Source organism: Lynx rufus, unplaced genomic scaffold (genome assembly GCF_022079265.1).
Source record: "Lynx rufus isolate CCGP_SWC_20201006 ecotype Redwood Valley unplaced genomic scaffold, mLynRuf1.p SCAF_3, whole genome shotgun sequence".
NCBI lineage: Eukaryota > Metazoa > Chordata > Mammalia > Carnivora > Felidae > Lynx > Lynx rufus.
In genome coordinates, this window is record NW_025814845.1 from 88285961 (window position 1) to 88310511 (window position 24551).

Sequence of the window (24551 nt, forward strand, 5' to 3'; positions counted from 1 at the left end):
TCTTTCTACACTGCTTGGAAATGGTACCTTAAACATAATAATTGTTCAGTACATATATGTTGGAGAAAGGAATGAATACAGGAGAAGCAAACACATTAAGCCCACATTAAGATGTGCAGCTTATAGGCCTGGGGAGAGAGTGAGACAGCAAGACTTCTCTTCTAGGAAACTGGAAAAACCTGTAAGCATGGTGGCAAGACATGGCTCTTTGTCTCAGCTACAGCAAGGCAGGCAATGGTGGGAAAAGAGAAGGGGACCCAGGAAAAAGATGGGAGAGATGTTAACCCAACAGTGACCTCTCCAGTCACGTAGGTTAGTCTGAAACATCAGAACTGAAGAGCAAAGGAACAGCTTGGGGTAAGTGAAGGGTGGGGTGCATTGGGGGAAGGAGTCCTGTGAGGGGCAGGATGCCTTGAATGAGCAGAACTTTCATGGCTTCCAAGGGGCTCATGCTCCTGAGCTCTTCCAGTACTCTGTCAGAGGAAAGGTGCCTAGAGCACCAAAGGCTGCCACAGTTCTGCCTGTGGGTACAGAGACTGGCCCTTCTATGTATTTCCATATATTCTTCTCTCTGCTCCTTCGTGCACCCCTGTGCCTCAAATGGAGGGTGAGCAGTAGCTGGTGCAGTGCTGGTTCCATGAATTATCATGTCGTCCAAAGTTCCCACGAGACGGAGCTTGTATGTGTGGTCATTTACCTCAGGTAAACGAGGTACCTCATTTACTTAGAAAATTTTCTTGGGGCGCCTGGGTGGCTCAGTCGGTTAAGCGTCTGACTTCGGCTCAGGTCACGATCTCACGGTCCGTGAGTTCAAGCCTCACGTTGGGCTCTGTGCTGACAGCTCAGAGCCTGGAGCCTGTTTCAGATTCTGTGTCTCCCTCTCTCTGACCCTCCCCCATTCATGCTCTGTCTCCCTCTGTCTCAAAAATAAAGTTAAAAAATTAAAAAAAAAAAGAAAATTTTCTTGAAATCATGATACCCACATATTATTATTATTATCATTATTTGTTGTTGTTGTTGTTGTTGGACTACAGATGTCACCTGGTGATTCCTTATTCCACAGACGCCTGATTAAACTTGGCTCCAGGCCCGATTTCACAGGTGGAGGAAGTCGTGATATGCTCCCCATGACCCTTCTGCTGGGGTTCATCTCTGTTTTGCCCCAGACCAGTTCAGATGGATTTAGTCAGTTTTCCTCACCAGTTCCCTCCAGAACCCTACTCTCCCCAGGCCTTTTGTGAGTTCAGGATTGAATATCTGGTGTTCCTGGGAAGGTGTCACATCACAGAGCAGGTGGTTTTCCTCATCTGGCTGGCTTCTTCATCTCCCCTTTCCATCTCACCTTCCTCCTTCCTTTCCTCCTTCCTAGACCACCCTGTGCATTCAGCTTCACTCTCTCTAATGTAAAATGATTTAGAAGTTTCTAAAAGGCTTCTGCTTGCATGCTCAATCTCTAATTCTTTTCCTCCTTCTTGCGTAAAGGCAGAGGAAGCTTTGTAACTTGGTCAAAGAACACCCAGAAAATCTGGGTGGGTTTGGTTATATGTCCCGTAGAGGGCTCTGTCTTGTTTATCTAATCAGCAAAATCACTTCCTAAAATTAGAATCTGTCTTGTCCACATTGGTAATACGAATACTAATGAATAGTAAGTTGACAGGTCTATCAGCTAGCAGCTTAATAAAAACATTCTATTTCAGAAAATTTCCTGAAATGGGTCTTAAAGTGATTAAAGTCATAACTAAACTAAACCTAGTAACCAAACATCCATTATGCTTTTTAAAAACAGTACAGATGTCTATGGGGCACCTGGGTGGCTTAGTCCATTAAGCATCTGACTCTTGATTTTGGCTCAGGTCATGATCTCAGGGTTCTGGGGATGGAGCCCCATGTCGGGCTCTGTGCTGACAGTGTGGAGCCTGCTTGGGATTCTCTCTCCCCCTCTCTCTCTCTGCCTCTCCTCTGTGTTCTCTCTCTCTCTCTCCCTCTCTCTCAAAATAAGTAAATAAACTTTATTAAAAAAATAAATAAATACAAATGTCTAAATCTGTAAAATAAGTAAACATGGCAATTGTATCAATAATATTATGGTATGGACTATTTCAGAAATAAGTCTGCTAGTGAAGACTTTTTAGTTTTTGTACTGCTAATGTAGACATAAACGTACAAAATACAATTTGAACAGAGAAATTCGGATGCAAAGAGATAGCTAAGAATTAAGTGCTCACAGAACACAGCTAAGTTGTGTTATTTTGGGTGAAATTTACATAAATGAAAATCATGTGCCTTGAGCACACCCCTAAGATTTGAAGGTCAGGTTTGGGCAGAAGTACACATGGATGACCCCACAGGGCTAATATCCTCCCTTCTTTTCTCAACCCTAGTCCTATTATTCACCAGCAAGGGCCTGAGGGGTTGTGTGTGAATATCACAGCCTGCAAGCTTTGCCCACAGCTCCCTATCGATAGCTGCTCCAAGGTCACACACAGGTTCAGGTGTGCACATGCCAGTTTGTGGTTACTCATGGAAATATGGACCTGGAGAAGAGACCAATACAGGCATTGAAAGTAGAATCAGGACAGTTGGGGCAGGAATTCCTAGGTCGTAGGTGCCTGGGACAGGATTCAGAAGTGGGGAGATTGGGCTTTGAGTAGGCATGCCTCCTTGGCCCTGTGGACTCCTCACACTGTGGGGAGGGTCACACAGGAAGAACAGAACAGGCAAGATGAGAATCACTGCTTGCCTGGGTCTAAAGGAAACACCATCCAGCATTTCATTTTGAAATAACTTATAAAAGGTACCAAAATGAGCAAACACCAGCCAGAGAGCACGGTGCCACATAAGGTTGTCTTTTCCATATATATAAAATTATTCACCGTGTGTACTTTCATGGGGAAAAAAAGATTAAGAACAAAGTCTTCTGTTTGGGGGAGAAATAATCAAAATAGGATAAAGGGGGTTGTGTGAAGTGGAAGAGTTTCTTAGCACTGGGATAAATCAGATATAGTATAGCTGTTCCGCTTCCTTGTGTTAACACAAATCTCTTCTAACTTAGACAATTAGTGACAATTCTTGCAACTTCCCATGGAACTGGGACGGCTAGAAAAGAAATCGCAGTGGTAGTAGCTAATCACCGTCTGGCATTTTCATAGGCAGGGAAGGAGGGAGAGGCCATGACCTCTGTGTGCCCACTTACACAGAAACTCCAAAGTTTTGTGGGATGTTTGGGGGAAAACACTCATTCACGCTCTGCATGTTGGTAGGAAAGAATGAATCCCCAGGCGTGACTAGCAGCCACCCAGCAACCAAGGGGAGAGCAGGCGCTAGGGTGAAGGCCGCAGCCAGGAGGCCGGGGCGAAGACAGGAAAGAATCTGGATTCTCAGTGATAAGGTTTAGTTGCCAGAGCAAAGCAAAGTTGAATCCCTCATCAGTGCCAGACTCTCAAGTTCTCTGACCAAGGAACACCTTTATTTTTCAAAAGTAGTTCTGTTAAGTATTCTAGGACTTGCAACATAATGTGCCTTCAATGATATATCCGTTTTTTAAAGTTTTAAAACCCAGCTAATTTCTTCTTTCCTAAAGCATAGTTCTTAATGATCTATGTATAGTTTGAGTGATAAATTCCCTTTTTTTCTTGGGAAGAGAATGTGTCTAATTATTAATAGAAATGTTAAGTGGTTATGTCCAACTGGAAAAATTCTAAAGACCTTTGAAGAGTCGTAGAAAGAAATAATAGTTCTTACTAACATTTGCTTATACACCCAAGAGACTTCTGAGTCATGGAGTTATTAATGCCCCTAAAACAGAGAAGAACATAGTCTGTCCTTATTTAATATTTTATTTAAAAATATTTAACATATTTTAAAAAGTTACACTTATTACTTTTTTTTCTGATTAAATTTTGAGGTAAATATTATAATCTTCATTTGATAAACGAAGACACTAAGGTTCAGAGAAGGTAGGTAACTTGCCCAAGGTCATACAAATACTGAATGGCAGAGCTGAGATATTCTGAATTTAAGATCCTCATTCTCAATGGTGGAACCAGAGTCTTGTGCAGTCAGATCAGACTGTCTGGTTTTGATGCTGAACTCCATCACAAACACCTTGGTAACTCTGGACAAAATATTTATCCTTTCTGTGCTCCCATTTCCTCATTAATAAAGAGGAGAAAATGCTAGTTCTCCCTTCATAGTATTGCTTTGAGGAATAAGTGAGCTATTCTGCACACAACACCAGGGACAGTGCCTGACAGTAATGCTGAATACATGTTAGTATTTACTATAAACTGCACGCTTGTGTTGTCTGCATTAGGCGAGAAGGCAGAGAAGGGAATCCTGAAAGAAATTCGATTTCTCATAAATTAATCCCACTGATGCTATCTCACAGTTGGAAAATGGTTACTATCCATTTCACAATGTGGGCTTGTATCAAATAGATGGAATTGGGTAGATGCTAACCTGTTAGGATTGTCACAATACGTTATTTCATTGCAGCCTTATTCTTAATACAAGTTTCCAAAATCCAGAGTATCATTTAGAGGTCAGAGCTTATGACACAAGAACAGGCTTTGTGGCTTACATTGATATAATATTTTAAAGGTCATAAGCTTGGAGAGAAGGTAGACCATGATGAACACAAAAGCCCCACAGTAGTTGATCATACAGTGTTTTAGAAACCAAATTCTAAGACCAAGGTGGTCTGCAATTTAATTTGTAAGTACTGCACCATAGAGGTAGTTTCTCTCCCCTTGCCAAACGCCGCTCACCTGTTAGGTCTCACTTATAGTCACTTACCTATTCAGAGAAGCATTAGTTGGCCCTATGCACTAGGCCAGGCTGCCCTATGTTACTATGCCACATTCATACTGCAATGTAACCGTTTTTTAGTATAACTGTTCATTCAATGTCCCCATCCCCAGTTAGGTGCAAATTCCATGATGGCAGAGACAGCTTTAATGTCAGTGCTCAGATGGTGCCTGGCACTTAGGAGTAAGGGCTGAACGGATGATTGAAAAAATCAGCAAGTGAATCTGTAGATACATTTATGGGAAGTTTAAAAAAAAAAAAAAGCTTTCCCAGATTATGTATGCAAGTGAATCAGATCTAGTAAATCAGCATTTTTGTGATCCTTTCTACAAAACATACTCTTTTCAATTAAAATGGAAAATAAGTGGACTTGATGATATCATAATTCAAACACGTTTGCTTTATTGTTTGTTTTGCAACAGCCTGTGAGCAGCTTGCCTTCCCTTACACCCCTTTTCCTAGGAATCCCATCCCTCACGTTTTGTTCCTCCCCTCTCCCAATATTTTAGCGGAATAACAGAATTTAGTAGAATGATAATTATTATCAAATTCTAAAGTAACATGCCGAAAAGAAGTCAGGGGGAAAGTAGTTTTAAAAAATCTTTACTACACTTGATTATTTCAAGTCAACATTAAACTACCTCTTGTAACTAACTTATCACTCCTCTTTAAAGGAACTCAAAGTTAATTACATAAAGAATAGAAACACTGTTTGTTCCACTTAACAAGTAAAATTGAATGAAAAGTCTCTTTAAGAGTAAGCTTATATATAAAAATGCCTGAGAATGTACGAACCATATTCAGGGATGAAGTGATTTGACTACTTGGGATGTCCTGTAATAGGAAAATGATGATATTTCTTTAAGAAGAAAGGATGCATCCTATTGTTATAATTACTAGAGACAAAAGTCATGCGTTCTTAGAATTCTAAGGTACATAATTGCTAACTGTAGGAAATAGAAAAATTAATAAAAATAATTTGTCTCAACTTTAACCTGCAACATGATTGAATTGCTGTAAGATAGTTTCCCTGAATTATTCATTAATCTGGAATCAGAAATCACTTATTTCATTTACTCTGAATATCTTTTCTTAAAGTCTAAATTGGAAAGTCACAACTGTATTGGATAATGGATAACTGAGTAAATTCTGTGATAGAAAAATCTTAAGCTAACCAACCAGAAAACAAACAGAACATAATATATTCAAATTCTTCAGGAATTTAATTCAGACTATTTAATGTTAGATCCAAGGCAGCCAAAGAAAAGAGTGTATTTAGTTGTTAAAGTAAGTGAATCAAGAATAAAAAATACTGAGTTCATTGAATAGCCCACTTAATAGACTTGAATAAATGACTTGACCTTTGGAAGTCTGAGAGCTTCAATTTATCTGCTCTCTAAATATACTTACAATAAAAATGCCATTAGAAGTATGCTGTGAGGATTAATGTCAGTGAAGAACTAACTGTGAGACCCATGGATAAGAGATGAAAAGGAACTCTAAATACCATAACTATAAACTAATTAAAATTTAATGTTCCTTAAAAATCACATAGCTATCTGAGATAGATTCATAGATGATACGCTAACATCATTTTTTATTTATATTATGTTTTGAAGTTTCAAAAATAATAAATTCTAGAAAATATTTGAAAAATACGTGAACAAGATCTTCTGATGTTTGTCTTTTGTTTTGGAAACAATCTCTAGGAATCTGGGGCCTGAGAAAAATTCTAGCTTGCTTAAACAAAACCATTGGTTTTTAATCCTGAAAATCTTTATCATTATTTTCATAGTAACAAACAGACAAGGGTGTTAACTGCACCAATTAGACTTTTAAAGTACTGTCTTTGTCCCTAGATCTCCTCTTTGATGGCATTTGCACAGTGCTGGGCACTGATTGTTATGCAAGTAAACTGTCATTATGATAATTTGTTTTTATGAGTGCCAATTAATGTGAAAATATGGAAAGGGTAAAAAATATAGGGTTATAATAACACCTAATATAAGCTGAGATTTAAAAAGTTCTGATACACACACACATATATATACAAAAATTATAGACAGCAATTTATTTTGTCAAAGGATTCTTCAGTTTAAAAGACAGTTCTACCACCAAATTATTTTTAAAATCTCCCACTCCTCCAGTATATCTGAGGAGTAGGGTTTAATTTGGAAATGTTCAGATATACATGTCTTCATATATGCATGTGGGTGTGTGTATGTATGAGAGAGAGAGAGAGACAGAGACAGAGAGACAGGGATAATGAATATTGGACCACAAACAAAATGTTAATTATACCTTTAAACCAACAAGATCTATTCTTGAGAATTACAAAATTTTTGTGTCCAATACGATTAGCTGAGAAGAAGAGGATAACATTTCATGTTTTTAGGTGAGACTTAGTATTAACTGTGCCCCAACTACTTTGGCTGCTGGCAACAAATCTAAATTATGGAAACAACAGCTTGCAGAATTGGGAGCAGAGAACGCTAGAAGCTGGTTGAATTGGAAATGAGACACGGGTGACTTTATCTCTTAGAGACTTAGAAACAAATTAGTACAGCTCTCATTTTACAAATGAAACTGCCTTGAGCCCCGACAGGAAAAGGGTCTTTCAAAGGCTGCACATGAGGTGAACGCACAGGGCACCCTGCTGCCAGGACAGCGCTCCTGGGCAGGTGAGTGGAGAGAGAGCCGGGGGACAGAGAAAGATTTTACCTTCCTGGGTCTGTTTGCATATTCATATTCTTCCTATCATGATTCAGCTGGCTTCTGCTCCCTGCTGGAGGATAAACCTAGGACTCATTTGCTGAAATTCTTATAGCACAATCCTACTCCTACTACTGCTACTGCTACTATAGATACTTGATAACATGCACTGAGCATCTATAACATCACGTTCACTTTAGGGACATTATCTGGTTAATACTGCAAGGTCTGTGTTTACATTTTACACCCAAGCCTTAGAAACATTATGTAACTTGTCCAAATGAGGATGAGGATCTGAAGCATTCTCTCTCTGACTACAGAGTCCACACTTTTTCCTACCACACATTTCACAGAAGGATACTTGGGAGCCCTTTGTGGATTGTGATGCCAGAAAGAGCTAGATTAGGGTTTAATGCCATGTTCCTGCTTATGCAAGTCCTTTCTTCTAATACAATCTGAATAACTGGAAGACATTACAAAAATAGGAAATATTTAGATTAGCAGTTACAGTGCCAATATTTGAAGGAAAATAGTGTAAAAAAAAAAAAAACTCACTACCAAGTTTATTGGCCAAAGCCAATCACCAGTTTTGTCAATCTGAATGGATGGAAAACAAACAAAATATATTCTTAAAACAGTTTACTTTTCTTTCTTTTTTATAAGGAAAAAATCTTTCTATCTTATAGTTGTTATTTGTTGTATTTCTGATGGCTTAGAAATCAGATCTTCATTAATCATCTGAAAACTATTTTCTGAGCAACAAAAGTACTTCTTTGGAAAAGTGAAATTGTGATGTAGGAAAAAATATTTTCTTAAGACAGTGTGAGAACATTTAGGTGCTTTAAAAAATTATATCATTGTAAGCTCTTTTCTTAGAAAAACAAATTATAGAGATCCAAAACACATTTCATATGCTTAAGTACAGAATTATTACTCTATTTCCAGCTTTTTTTTTTTACTGTCTCAATGATCTGCTATTTCAGTGAAAGGGGCTCATAGTTTTTGCACTTTATTTTCCTAAAGATGATATAGCAAATATTAGATAATGACTAGCATTAACAGAAATTTCATTCGCAAAGTTTTAGGTTAAATCCCATGGAGTAAGAAAAAACAATCTTAAGCTACATTTTGCTAATACCTTAATAAAAGTGTGAAATTATTTAACTTCCCTAGGCCTTATAGAAAACACTTTAAAATGCCACAAAGATGTATAACAAGACATAAAACTGCAAATATTAACTGTCTATTTCCTTGAAATATAATTTAAACTTGGTGACTAGGACAAGAAAATGTCACATTCCTTTCTCTTGCTAAGGAAATTGCATATTTCCTCTGCAAAAATAAAGAATACGTGGTCTTCATAAACATATATGTGACAGTTTTAAAGTTGTTTTGTTTCAGGTTAAAGGTTTCTATAAATTTTCATGATTGCCTCAAAGTTGAAAAAAAAGAAAAGCAGAGAAGAGAAAGCAAAACATTAGGTGTACAAGCTTTGTTTTTTAAAATTTAAAATACATTTCTGTTATATCTATATTTTGTCCTCTGTAAATATTATCTTGACTTAAGTAATTTTAAAATCCATCTGAGAGTGAATATACTTTCAAATTTTTATGTTTCCTTCCATGATCTGCAATGTTCTAAATAGAAAGTTAATCTTTGCTCTTCACCAGGATTTGTGAAGCAAACAGACATACATTTTATTAAGTGGAAAATAGAGCAGTGACCTGGGCAGTTCAGTGCTGATAGCTGCACAGTGCTTGGCTGTGGACTAAAGGATACCATAAGCTTTGGTTGAGGACATTAATTTCACTAGGAATTGAGTAATTCTGGAAGCAGCAAGCCTCTTTTAAGACACAGGTCAGTCAAATTTCCAGGATTTCGTTAAAATAAAATGAAGGAAAAGTTTAATTATAAAATCAAACACTGTCATAAGGGTTTCATGTCTACTTACCATTTAATCCTCATATTGACCCTAAGACGTAGAAACTGTTATTGTCTCCCTTTTATAGATGAGGAAACTGAGGCCAAAGAATTCAAGGACTTGGCCAAAATTCATGTGGCCTCTACGTGGCAGACTCATGCCTTTTGCTAGCCACTCAATAGGTTTTAAATAGTGATTGTTAATGTCTTATTAGAGAAGAAAAGATGGACAAAATGGGAAAGGTCACTAATAGGACTATTCTGTCTGTAAGCATTGGGCTCACTATGTTTTCAGAATTTAATCCAGAGTGCATGGATTTAAAATTCTCTGTTGAACACAGCTTATGGGTCATAAGATTTCACAGGGCCAGTCCAAAAATTCTGAGGGAGGCAAGAAAGTCCCTAGTTCAGCTCCCTGGCTCCTGGTAGACTGGCTTTGTTAGCCGCCATTATGGCTTTCCTGGTCTCTGTAGAGATTTTAGATTGAAAAGCCAGTCAGAACTGTTGGGGAGCAAGACCCACCTGTGGGATGATGCTAGATGCTCTCTGTCCAACCGGTAAGTATGTTGCAGGAATAGATACACACACACACACACACACACACACACACACACACATGTCTATGTAGAGTTGCAGGGTTTTCTTATTTTATTTTCCCCTCATTATTAACAGAACAATAAAAGTGTACTACCAGAGCTTGGCAAATCTATTTAAATCCTAATTTTTCTTAACAGTAAAAAGAGGTTGCTCTGAGATTCAGAATATTCCAATAGGCTCCTTCTGTAAGAATAACTTTTGTTAATGAAGGAAATAATACATGTTACTTTTGTCATAACAAGAATAACCTGAGCATATTTTATCACAATTAATGTTAAACAAAAAGTTTTTCCTATTCCATGTATATTTATAAGAGAGACATAGTTGTATCTCCTACAAAACTTATCAAAGTAAAATGGAAAATTTTCTAAGAGTTTCTATTTACTGTATCATTAGAAATTAAATTAGTTTGATCTTTTGCACTATAACGTCCCCATATTTCAAAAGCATATGTCATGTTTTTATAAGTATGTAAACTTTTTACTAACATTACAGACTAGAATAATTCTGTGATTTGAATCCCCCTAAAATCATCAAAAATATTCTATAGAACTTACCTTTTGACCATTTACCCCTGGAATTCCAGGCATTCCAACAGAACCCTAAGAAGAGACATGATTGAATTAAGTAGATGTAATCACAAAATATTTCAAATCTAAATTTATATTCTATTAGTTATGTCAGCCATAACTTTACCTTGCTAAAACATGTGTGGGAGGCTAAGTTTTTCAGATCTTATCCACTGTATTCAAATATATAATGTAAGCAGACTATCAAGCATTCCCAGAAAGTATGCAGTTAAATTTAACCATGTTTCCAAATATCCACTTAACCCTAATATGATTTTAAAGAAATTCACATCACAAATTGAGATCTACAGTGATCAGAAGGACATCTGGCTCTAAACTTGGGTGCTTTTAAGAAACAGATTGGTTTAATTCCATCTGGAAAAACCTAGCAGTAACAGTAACTCTTGAATTTCATGAGTTTAAATACCATAACACAAAAGGTAATTAAAATAATAATCACTTGTTCCATAATTAGTCAAAAAGGAGATCCATACTGTAAACTCAAGTTTGTTGTATTTGAAGCATTTTCTCCCGGACTTTCAGGGAGTACATTTAAGCCATGTGAGTGTGAATATGTCGCCTAAATACTAGAAAAGGTGTTACAAATGTTAAACAGGGAGTAGGAATAACACAACAGTACATCAAATATTGTTAAGTGTGTGTATGTGCATGCCCACTGGGACATGGACGCACATGTGTATGGGTGATTATGAATGGTTGGACACAGGTGGGATGAACTGAGGATAAGAAACCTAATGTCACCTGAAAAAATCTATGACATTTACCTGGATATAGAAACATTAACAAATGTTTTTATTTTTATTTTTTACTTTATTTTTAAAGTTTATTTATTTTGAGAGAGAGTGCATGCACAGGGAGGGGCAGACAGAGAGGGAGAGAATCTCAAGCAGGTTCTGCACTGTCAGCTCAAAGCCCGATGTGGGGCTCAATCCCACGAACCATGAGACTGTGACCTGAGCCAAAACCAAAATTTGGATGCTTAATCAACTAAGCCACTCAGGCGCCCCAACAAGTGTTTTAAAATAGTGATGTCATTTCCCTTTCAGGCTCTGGAGAAACCATTTTTAAATAAAATGTGTTTATTCTTTGTCTCACACTAGATTTTCCTAAGTTGATGTACAATATTAAATTTCTTTAGTAATAATGGGAAAAGGTTTTTTTTTTTAAAAGAGTAAATATAAACCTGAAACTGCTCTGAGAGAGAAAGTCTATTAAAAACATAGTCATGAAAAAATATGTATAGTTATTATTTGCAAAACAAATTGAGATAGCAAGTTCCTTAGTGCTTTTGGTAATTATATCGAGTGGGTCATTAAAAGACTTCCTGAAGCCTCAGGCAGTAATTTTATCCTGGTTGCATGTGGATTAGGGTAGCTTTACAATTTCACACCATGCTTAATAGAGACATTACTGCGCAGGACAAAGTGTTCTTATACACAAGTTGTCTCACAACTCATTGGCTTTTACTTGGTTTGTAGGATTATGTTTCAACAGATGCCACATGCCCAGCACTTGGGGGATAAGAAGTCTCTATCTTTGATGGATTCCAAAGATAAAGAATAATCACTTTTCCACCTGTTGTAACACAATTGTTTTCTTTAGTTTTCTGCAGGTTAAATATCCCTGTTCCCCCCATTGTGAGGTGGGAGTTGTAACAGGGAATGGAGACTTAGCGATATTTTGTTGGCAGCGGTCCATCTACCTGCTATTGATATATTTACTACTGTAGTACTGATGTTATTTTAGAAGCACTAGACCCTTTCCATCAGAATGTAATGGTGAATTCTGATGACTGAGAAATGACAATCAGGAAGTCACCTAAGCAAAGGAAAACACTAGTGGGACAATCGAATACAGTCACCAAACAAGTAAATCTTTTGTTCTGGTCAGTGCTAAGGTCATTTGGTAATAATATATTTGAGCAAGACGATGCATTCAATCTGCAATGTCATTTGACCCTTCAAATTCTAAGTTTTGTCACAATGCTTTACCACTATTTTAATTAAAAGTTCAATAACCTACAAAATCGGGGCAGACAGCTTAAAAAGAATTTACTCTGGATATATTGGATTTTCTATAATGGAGTTGATTAGAAATCTAATGGCTCACATTATATGATTGTATTTTTAGAAAGCAAAATGCACAAACCAGATTGCTTCGGCATGGCTTACAGTAGCTAATTCTATTCACCTCTCATGCTAGCCATTAGGCAATGTGAACATAATTACTTCCCCAGTACTGTTTATACTCTACCTTTTGTCCTGGAGGCCCCAGAGGACCCTAAAAAAAGAAAAACTATTCAATTAACATAATAATGTAACCATTTAAACTTAAACGACCAATTAAAACTGTCGTAGTCTGCAAAGGATCCCTTTGCTGTGCAGAAATACGCTGATGTTTTGTACATCGAGGAAAACGAAAATTATTGGTTGGAAGTACACAATAGGTCTTTTCTTCTCTCTTGTTCTCTTTTGAAGAACATTAAACATATGCAATAAGATTCTGATTTTTCCTTTAAAAAAAAGAACCTTTGCTGTTACAAGCATCTGTTTCTTCAAATACCTGAAAATCTATCACATCAATCTCATTTAGAAGGCTGGAGATGTAGCTGCCAGAAGCAGTTAAAATGCAGTGCGGTTCCCCAACAAACAGGCACGTTGTTTGACTTCTGCATCTGCAAAACTTCGGTAAGCAGATTTGCAAAGGAAATAATTGAATAGCATCACAAAGAAACATGTTTTACTCCATTCTTCCTCTTATGAAATGTGGCCAATTGACCTACACAAAAACTGGTTTACAAACTAGGGGATGCCAAGATCAATTGTAGCACCTAGGGTGTACCAGAAAAGGAACAAAAGATGTGGTCAGCTGTTGATAACCTACGATACTGGGGGTTGGGGGGGTGGAGAATATGATATTTAGGAAGATGAATGGGGAAATTTACATACAAACTGAAAATATGGCAGTTCTCAGATTTGGCAGTTTTTCAACCACAAAGTCAGCATTGGAATCCTTTTCACTTAATGTAGAACAAGGCACAATTTTGGGATGGTGGAAAAGAGCACAAAGATACACAGTTATAACTCTATTTATGTCTATTTTTAAATAAAAAAATATTAAGCATTTTTCTAATTCTTTCAAAAACACTTTTAATTTTAGTATACTGTAACAGTTATACTTTTTATAATGCTAGCTTACTCTATCATTTCATGTTAACAAGCTCTGTATTCCATTATACCTTACCAATTACTAGCCTATTTTCAGTGTGTGACATTTCAGACAATCAGCATCTTAAGTCATATTCTGTAACATTAAAGAAAGCACGAGAGTGCACATTAGAGGGAGAATTAGTCATTCATAAGTTTTTATGAAAAATACACAATGTTTAGGAACATTCAGAGAATCTGTTCCTCATAAATTATTTCGTAATCCTCACAGGAAGAATAAGAATTTCCTCATAAAATCAGCTGTAGGTTATTGAAAGTGCACTGTGCAATATCACCTTTGTATGTTCCTTTTTTATTTACTCAACCAACCAGCCTCTTAATGAGCTTGTTATCCGGCATATCTGTGCAGTCAGACATACTCCTTCCCTATCTCACTCCTTGTATTTAAAACTTTCCCTGTTTCAGATTTTGCAGAGAAAACAGAGGCTATCAGGTGTAAATTCCCTCAACATCATGTCTCTCATCAATCCAAACCCACGTGGACCTGCTTCCTATGTCAGAGGGAAAAGAGACACTCCTCTGCGGGAAGATTCATCCAGTAGACTCTGGAATCCATCCTTGCCTCTGTCCTAGGGGATCTTTCTCCATCAATTATCCCTGCATCTGTATCAGGGCCTCCTGCTTCAAACCAGTTCCTTCCCCTTAGTACATAAACAGGTTTAATCATCCCTCACTTGGGTAAATTGTTTGGGAAGTGAATGCTAATGCTAAGTAAAGGCAGAATTTGGAAGTTGTAGTGATGGGAGATGTGACAGTCGAAGACGATTTGGGTTTTATCATGGTCTATGATTCCATTTTCCCAAGCGTCTCCAGGGCATTTCACTTCTTAAAATGTTGACGTTAGAAAGGAAATCATATAACAAAAGGTGCATTAATTCAGTGTTTAGACTGAGAATGTATATGTTCAATTCAAAAAGGTTTGTTTCCCATTTAAACTTAACTTTGCCACTTGAAAAAATATTGTTCAGTACAACTGACAATTTGGTACATTGACGGACAACCCAGGAAAGGAAATCAGAGCAATTCCGAAATCAAGTGTTTTAACTAGAGACTAACATATCTGGTATTTTCGCATATTGTCTCTGTTGCATGATCACATTAAATCAAAGATTTAGAAAGACTACCCATAACTGTGAAATCCATAAAATTAAATTGTCTATTTCAACACAGTATTTCATGAAAATCAAAGGATAGCTATAGAGAAAATAAATAAAAACTTTTTCTTCACAGTTAGGAAATTATTTCTATTTTTGCTAAACTCTAAAAAAAAGCAGTTTTAAAAATGTAACATTAACTTTGAATTGTGAATACATGTCTTGTGGATTATTCATAACTACGTTGCCAAGGGTATATTCTCAGCTACCAAAAATGTGCATATATTCCTTTGAATTCACTGGCAGGAAAAATGGTAGCAAGCCAAGGAGAGTGTCATCTGTTACTAGCAGGGGAGTGGGAATAAAGTGGAACTGGATATAAGGCACAGACGTACATTTGAGTAAGTATAGACACACACACGTACACGGGCACGAGCGCACCCCAAAGAGTTATTTTGCTGAACAAGATTTTGCTTATATGTATGTGTTTTGAGTTTCCTTAGTTAATTATCTCATTATATATCTGTGACATTGTGGTCATTAAATTTAACTTTACCAATGAAAGCTTCACTGATCAAAAATTGATTTTGAAGTTAGAATATGTTGCTACCAGTTGATTAAGATATTCACATTTGAATAATCTTCTGGTTTTGACTATAAATATAAATTAATAAGGTTATGGGAAAATCCCATAGAACCATTCACTAACCATCTAACCTTCTTAAACTTATTTATATTTTCAGTGTGCTCAAAAGTCATTGGAATAATGGCTCAGATAAAAATGTCATAAGTTCATTACTTACTAGTCAAACTAGTGCTTTTATGATTCCTAAATTAAAGACAATTATTCTAGTGTTTTAAGATTTTAAAAATAATTCCATTATTATTATCTCCATGACTTGTGTTTGGATCAAATCAATTTTTCTAAACTAAAGGGTCAATATTTTTAATTCTACTTTTATTAATCAATAAAGTGTTGCTTTCTAGATATTTTCTTGGTGGGCACCTTTATATTTGCATATGCTTTGTAAAGAACCAATTTAAGTGGGAATAATTTCATCTCTTCTATTTTTCAAAGTAATTTCTGTGTCTATGTCTCAAGATTAAAAACTGTACAACATATAGAATCTCTACATATTAAACTGTATTTCTTTAACTCCAAACGTGTTAAACTGTAATTTAAACCTTAAAATACACTCGTTTAGGTACAGGTTCTAGGTGATGTATTTGAAAGATAAAAACCCAGTGAGCCATTGAAAAATTCTAAGTGCGGAGTAATAACATCACTCATCTAGATGCAGAAAAAAAATTTAAACCAAGGTTTTTGTGATCTTATGGAAGAGACGATGGAGAGCTATGCAAAACTTATAAACAAGAAATAAATTAGCGCACTTGATATTCTTTCCCGTTTACCTTCACCCCTGCTAGATTCTATATATAAAGATCATGTAAAATAGGTAGACTATGGTGAACAAGTAAGTCAAAGAAATATGATAGTTCTCATTTGGTGATTGCCTTCACCAGTAAGTGTGTTATTCAGGTCTGGGAGTGATCTTTTCGTCTTCCTGCTCCTAGCCCATCAGATAATTACTCAAGAATCACTCCATCCTGCCCTTTCCATCAGCTGTATTACTATGCCCTTGTTCAAACCCTCTTCTCTCCCACATAGTTGATGGGCGTCTACCTGAGGGCCATTCAGCCTTTCGTCTCCTTCCACCTCTCTCTATAGTGCTGCCTGAGTGAGTTTTCTAGAAGACTAATCGGTTCATACCTTTCCTCTGCTGAAAACCCTTCAATGGCTTTCCATAGCTTTTGAGAAAGGTCAGAGCTTTTGTAATAGTGGTGGTTCACCACACGAGCCATGCTTTCACATCTCTGCAACTCTGTACCACTGGCTGTCTGTTCCTAATGGACTTCCTTCTGTTGGTCCTCTCTTCTTTACCCATTCCATCATTCAGAGCTCATTGCCCCCACGCATGGGCTTAGGTTCCCTTCTTTTGTTTTCCAAAGCACCCTTATGACAGCACTTCCTTCATAGAATTTACCAACAGTATTGTAATTGTCTGGTTACTTCTTTCTTCACACTAAATGTCTTCTGTCATGCACTGTAGCTGGCATATGGTAATTGCTCAGTGAATCCTTTTGCATTCATTAATTCATCCACTTAATAGTTTTCTAGTACCCACTGAGTGTCAGGCAATTTTCTTGGTGCTGAGGAAATAGCAGAGAACAAAATAAACAAAACTGCATGCTCTCCTAGACTTCGTACTCTAGTGAATGGAGAAAGACAATAAACAAATAAACAAGTAAAATATAAAGTGTGTCAAGTGGTTAAGTGCTAAAGCAAACGGGATTAAGGATTAGAAGAAGTAGATGTGGTAGTATTGTAAAGTGTGGGGGGTACTTAGTGAAGTCCTCAGGGATAAAGTGTCTCTTGGATAGTGCTCTGGAGGAGGTCAGGCAGAGGCATGCATCTAGAAGGGAAAAGAATGTTCTAGGCAAGGGTATAGCAAGTACAAAAGCCAAGAGATGGGCACAGGCTAAGTGTGTTTAAAGAACACTGAGCAGGCTACAGGTAGGTAGTTGAAGGTGGCAATATGGATAGGGAAGGGAGATCATATTTGTATGGCCTTATAGGTTTTTGTAAGCACAACAGTGTTTACTTTGAGAATAATAAAAATGATAGGAATAAATAAATACATAAAATAAGACAAATTTTTTGTGTACCATAGACAACAGTGTCTCAAGATGTTCATGAGAAGATTTTTCACCCTGGCATTTACCCAAGTCATTCTAACACTACTGGCATACTCTAATAGCCTCGAGATTACTTCTAAATGCAAGAATGAGTGGAGGAATTCAGTTCATGGCTTCTACATTAACACAACCAAGCAAAAATCATCTTAGTTATACAGTCTCATTAATACGGCAAGTGTTGTGGATGTGGATGTGGATGTAGGTCCAAGGCCTCTAATGTACTTCAGAGAGCCATTATGCAAATCATAGCTAGAATTATCAACTTAAGTTAATCTTCAAAGCACACAGTGAAGAAATGGATGTATCTATAACCATTATGCATTGGCTGCACTTTCCAGTTTGTAAAAATTAAAAAAAAAACACTTTTTAATTAAAAAAAGTTTTTTAATTAAAAAAAAAAAAGCTTGATCGTGGAATGGAAATGAAATGAAATGGAATGGAAAAAAATTAACGAATTCTTCTGACACCACCGACGTTAGTACAAATTTGATTGAGGTATTAATTACTTAAACAGGATGCAGAGTTTCTAAATGATGTGCTTTGGGTTGCCTCTTGGGAGGTGTTTCAAGGCAAGTTCTGGTTGCCTGCTATTAGGAAATGATGTTCTGTGTGAGCAGGGGGCGGACACAGTTCCTGTTGTGTCCCTGATGGCTAACAGTAAAATTTGAAGCTTTGAAAGCTGCTGGTCATTTCTGGATACAAGAATATACAACCAGCTTCTGTAATAAAAAACACAGGGAACAAGAAAGAGGTGGTCCATCTGTGAAGGGGAGGATAGAAGCCCTAAACTATTAAGCCATTTAAAATTATTTCCTTTTTGAGTTAAGAATTTTTCCATGATTTAATAAAAGTTAGGCGAAATGAAGAAAATACATTAAAGTCAGGTTCTATAGGGAAGAATGATAACACATATCATCTAACTTCTGGAGTCATAAAATGTTAGTATCAGAATTTCTCAGGGACGCGGTATAAAAGACTGTAATTATAACTTTTTGAAAAATATTAACCTGGTCAAATGCATCACAAGATCAGAAAACACATTAGCCTGGTTTATAAGGAGTAGGAGGAAATTTGAAATAAACAATGAAAATTTGTCTTAGGAAGAATTCATTTAAGATATATAAAATTCCATTTTCTATCTGGATGCTTGATGAGGGGTGGTCACGAAGCATAAACTCTAGCCACTATTATATGTATGTCTGGAGTATAATTCAAGTCATGTTTTACCAGATTCAGATTTCATAGCTTAAGTGTGTGGAAATGCCAAACTAGGAACTATTGGGAAATGTTTAGAATATAAGAGAGTGTGCTGAAATGTTTTCAGTGTAAAAGCCAATGATTTAGTTGAACTGGGTATGAAGGAACACAGCATAAACAAGGAAGAGGGGGATAGTGCTGAGATGGGAGAGCCTCATATCTTGTTTTGAGTCTTTCATGGACTCTGTCTTCAGTCACACTTAATCATGTATATTTTCCCAAGCAGTCTCCTATTAGTCTTCACGTGAAGTTCTTAATAATTCTTCGAGGCTCAGCAGTCATAACTCACTTCCTTTGTGAGACTTCTCCAAGGCACCCAGACAGAGCTGGTTTTTATCCTCTTTGCTTCTCTAGCACATTTCAACTGGCTATATCTTAATATTTCACATATTTATAAAATCTATCTGACTAGGCAGCAAATTCTTCAGGTCATATATTTTACATCCTCAGTACCTAGGTCAGGGCCTAGCAAGTAAATATTGATTAAATTGAAAGAGTGCATTAATGAATATAAAAATTATTAAATTGCATTTACTGGATTTCCTCCACCATTTTACCACTCAAACCACCATACCTCTATCATCGAAAGGAGTTCCCAGTTTTGAGGCAGTGGTTTCTCTTTAAGTATCTGGGATTTTTGTGTCAATTATATATATAATTCCATAATTTCTATTATATTTCAAATTCTTATTATTAAACAATTTCCATTATTTCCTCTAAAAACGGGTCTACTTTGGAGACTATCAATAACATGGTATGTCTTTAGAGAAATTTGTGAATATTTGATTTAAAAGTTTTAAATGGAGTCATTATTTTTTAAAAAGAATAAATTCTTTCTGACTTATTCATCTCATGTGCTGAGTTTTGGGGGTAAAAGGGATGAGTCATTTATTGGTGTTTCTCAAGATTATGAAGCCATGACCTCTGTAAGGAAGGTCTCTTAAAGCTCAGGAAATTAAAGAAGTAATACATTTTTTTCAGTAGTTAACAAAACCAGGACCCAAGACTAAATATTGAGCATTAACTACCACCTCAGATTAAAGACAAAGCTAGGTATTTGAGAATCTGTGTTCTGATTAGGTCCCAAAACAGAGACTCTATCACCTCTCACCAGATATCCAGAGCTGAAATTAGCTCATTCCATCCCTTCTAAATATTTAATAAATTGTTTCTTGTTGCTGAACTCAAAATGGAAATGACCCGGAAAGAAGGAAAAATTAACAGGCTTCCTCTGCCCTCTGTGATTAAGCACACTTCCCTAGCGTGCCATAAAGGAAACAAATTTATGGTTCACAAAGGCCTATCACTGTACACTACACTCAGTAAAAAAATATTTCTATTGAGTAAAGTGTAAGTGCTTTTCCTATTTTAAATCAACAATGCTGAGAAACACTAGCTGCTAACATTTAAATATCCCATGATCAGCAGAAGGAGGACATAAATTTAGGATGATAATATATACTCATCTACTATTCAGGCTTATTTTCTATCTAGACCAACACTGTCCATCAGAACTTTCTGGAATGATGGCAGTGGTCTATTTTGCTAGATCCAGTATAGTAACCACTAAGGCAAGAGGCCACTAAACACTTGAATTGTGGCTAGTGCAATTATTAGGAATTGGATTTAAAATTTTATTTAATTTAAATTTAAATTTAAATGGCCACACTTATATTACAAACTACAAATCTAGACTGTATAAAACACAGTCAGGTGAACTGAATTCCATCCTCGTTCTGCCACTGACTGCTTTGTGATCTTGGTCAAGTTATTTAACCACTCTGATGTTATCCCTTTATCTGTGAAGTGAAATATTAGATGATTCCTAAGATTTCTTCTCTTTTACACTGTACTTTACAAATAGCCACATAGCGTGACTAGAAATTGATACAATTACTTTTCCACTATCTTCATGAAAATCAGTCTTTTAGTTATACCACACATATGAACACAGACATACAAATAATCTATAACACACAAATGAATTTATGAAGATGAAGGAGAAAAAGAAGTTTTATAGTGATTCTGTTGGATTTATCCCGCCTACTCCTACTCCTGGTATGCAATGACACCTGTTAGGAGAAAAATATAAACGTGACTCCTTTGTATTAGTACTTGAGTTATTGATTCATTGACTCATATCATTTGGTCATTCAGTTTATGCACAGTTGTCTCTTCTTCGGGTCTGTTCTTCCAAAGGTGAACCACACCACCGGTGTGCACAATAAACTGGAAGAAGAAAAAGTATTTTGAGGCATGTGGATATAGTTCGATCCTGTGAACATCCCAGAATGTCCTCAGGTGAAAGCCCCAGTCTCATAAAGCTGAAGGATGAGGTAGGTGTAGGATGGAAAGGGAGCAGGCCAGGTTCAGAGGCCAGAGCTGGGGCACAGCTCTCTGCATGCTACCACACTCTGCCTTGGATCTCTAAGGAGTGCAACAGTTCCGCATTTGAACTTTTCAAGTCACTATGAGGACATACCTGTGAAGGTCACAGGACAACATATTTTACTTGCCAGTTTATTAATTTGGTTTATACCTGTTAAATATTTCAACACATTGTATAAGGGCTTCCATGTGTACTCTTGCCCTAAAATTTGCACATTTGCCCTTAATCTGCAGATGTTAGGCACAGGACTTATATGGACGCAAGTTTATTTGAGAAATTTCTTCTTAATCTAACAGAGAGATTTGGTAATCTAACAGAATTTGGTAAAGAGATTTGAATTTCATTAATCTCTTCATACAAGAACGACATTTTGCGTTCGTATAGCTCTACAGTATGTTGGATCCTAAAGTTAAAAGAAATGATAACTAGAGAGGTTGATTATAAATTGAAGGAGACCATTTTTAAGGCTTTCTTGCACTAAAACTTAATACATGACTGTTGTTTACTGTATCTAGTTATTTATAGAGTATATAGATGTGCATATATACTATGGCTAAATGGCTATAAAATATTTATCTGTGCATTTATAATGAAAACAGAATAGAATGATGGACTTCAAATATGGAAGAGGACTCAGATATCATTTAGTCTCACCACTTTTACAGATGAGGCATCTAAAACCTAGATATCTTAATTTGTCTAATATGATATAGCTTACTAGACCTTTATCTGGAACCAGTGTAAAATAGTTAAAAATAGAGCTGATGCACATCCTAGAGGTTGTTTAAAAAAGGAAATGAGATAGAGAAGAATACAGACAGTAATGTATTCAGCCTTGGAGACTATCTTTTCATATTTATGTTACTTGATTGTGTTCTTTTTAAAACAATTTTCTTAATGTTTATTTTTAAGAGAGAGAGGGGGGGGAGGGGCAGCGAGAGAGGGAGACACAGAATCTGAAGCAGGCTCCAGGCTCAGAGCCGTCAGCAAAGAGTGATGCAGGGCTCAAACTCACAAACTGTGAGATCGTGACCTGAGCCAAAGTCGGATGCTTAACTGACTGAGTCACCCAGGAGCCCCTTGATTGTGTTCTTAAACCACTACCAAAAATGCTCCTTCAAAAGTCAATTTTTTGTTTCTAAAACACTGAGCCAGCTTTAAAGACAAGTCAAACGTCACTCTCTATTACCACACCAACGTGACTTTTTGACACTTCTGTAGAAGTCCAGGGCACAGGAATTCACAGTGAGTTCCTTTGAGTTGGGCAACTGGACAGGGCTGTGCAACAGCACTGGGAGGAGGAGGTATTACTTGTCTACTTTATCTTGGTCCATTTGGAAAACCAAACATTACAGGCTCTAGACAAAAACACCATGGAGATGGGAAGGACTCTGTTAGAGTGGCATTTACTTGTACTTCACGGACAATCAGATTAAGTGAGGATAATAAAGCATTAGAACGGTTGCTAAGGCATCCCAGCAGGGCAGTGTGCACAATGGAATTAAACGCAGTTTTACTGAACAAGATTCCATTGTTAAAATCTAGTCTAGTAGCTAACTATCCTAAGGATGGTTTTGGTCATTTTTGTTATTTGTGATTTGAAGGTCTGGGGTTTTGCTTTCTCTGCGAGATTATAATCACAAAGAGAAGTCTGCTGTTGTCTCTCATGTCTGCCATCCTGCTGATCAAGACAGCTGGCAAAGTAAAATGATGAGTTTTAGATGGGGGAGAGCAATGCATTACAACTAAATATATTTAAAGCAAATCTTCACATATTAGTTATTTCAATTTTATTTTAATTGAAGCAGAAGCAATTATTTATGTTTATGTAATTAGCTAACATAAAATGCATTATATTCACTTGAGCCAAATGAATTAAATGTGTTTTCAGGCAAAATTAAAATACGCTGAAAATATCGATAACCTCTTCAGAACATAAGTCCAAATTTCACTTTAAGGAACAATAACTGCAAAATTTTTTCTGACTTTTGAACTCTCTGACACTACCAGGAACCAATGAGTGACATTTTAAGTACTCTCATAATTCAGAAAGAGACAAATGGATATGCTATGGAATTTGCATATATTTGGGAGGAGAGTGAGGGAGGAGGAAAGGGTTTCAGAGTAAGAAAAGTGATTTGGTCTATAAAGCCTTGGATGTAGACACTTTGGACCAAAAAATAATTTCCAGGAAATTGGGATGAGTTGGCATATCTATCTTTTATGCTTTTGAGAACTCCTACCACTATTTACCAAAGAAGGAAACAGTAAGAATGTCAGAAGAAAAGATAATTTCAAAAATATGATTTTAACAGCTATTTAAACCTCTGAAAAACTTGAAAAATAAAGATCACTTGTGCTAGGGTTCACAACTTTGCAGCTTCCAACTGTGGTCAGTCCTCGCTTTGATTCTAGGGTCTAGTTTGATGACCTAGAATGGTTTTCTTCTTATTTAAATGGAGTCCAATTTATTTTAACTCAAGAGTATGTGTTTGAAAACCTCATCCTGAACTTCTCAGAAAACCCGAAGGTCATGTTTACAGAATAGACGCACAGCAGGATTAAATAAATGTGGAACTGCTGCAGGCCCTTTTTATTCTATCAGAGATGCTGTTAATCTTCAGATGATTATTTTTGCCATATAAAATATATATCCTGGATTATGAAAACTAATTCCCCACCTGACACACTCATAAACGGTTTTGTAAGAGCTAATTTTAGAACACTCCTAGTTTTTTTCATTTCATCATCAGAGACATTTTACATTTTGAGAAATTCTCCAGTGCCTCTCAAGACCCTCTCCTCCACTACCCACACCGATAAACGTAGTGAGTTTTGCATACTGTGGAAAAGATGAGAGCCATGCTGTTTGTTACCTTTCCTTGTTTTAACTTGTGGATGAGAAGGCGATTGTTATGAAAAATTGATAATGTAAGACGATAGGAGAAGGTCAAAAATAAAAACTGGTAACCGCAAATAGGACCCAAGGAATAAGTTGCACTATCGATCACAGTATCTAATACGCTGCAATGTAACTGATAGCTGTAATCACACGGTTCTTAGCCCTTATATTTCATAGAGTGGCCTTTCTGTATGCTAAGTTATGTCACCAGGGATTCATCTTAACAGTGATACTTCTTATTTATGGAACTCTTTGTAGTTCATAAAGCATTTCCATATTATTGCTCTTTCATTTGCTTCT

The 24551-nt window shown here is 36.5% G+C and overlaps 1 protein-coding gene across 1 annotated transcript in view; it reads right to left on the reverse strand.

Moving 5' to 3' along the window:
- The window catches only part of COL25A1 (collagen type XXV alpha 1 chain), a 451340-nt gene that overhangs the window by 74985 nt on the left and 351804 nt on the right, over window positions 1-24551 (reverse strand). Inside the window, exons 11-12 of the mRNA XM_047090485.1 lie at window positions 12879-12905; window positions 10593-10637 (exon numbers count right to left, since the gene is read on the reverse strand). Coding sequence (XP_046946441.1) covers window positions 10593-10637; window positions 12879-12905 — 72 coding nt within the window. The remainder of the gene's footprint in view (window positions 1-10592; window positions 10638-12878; window positions 12906-24551) is intronic.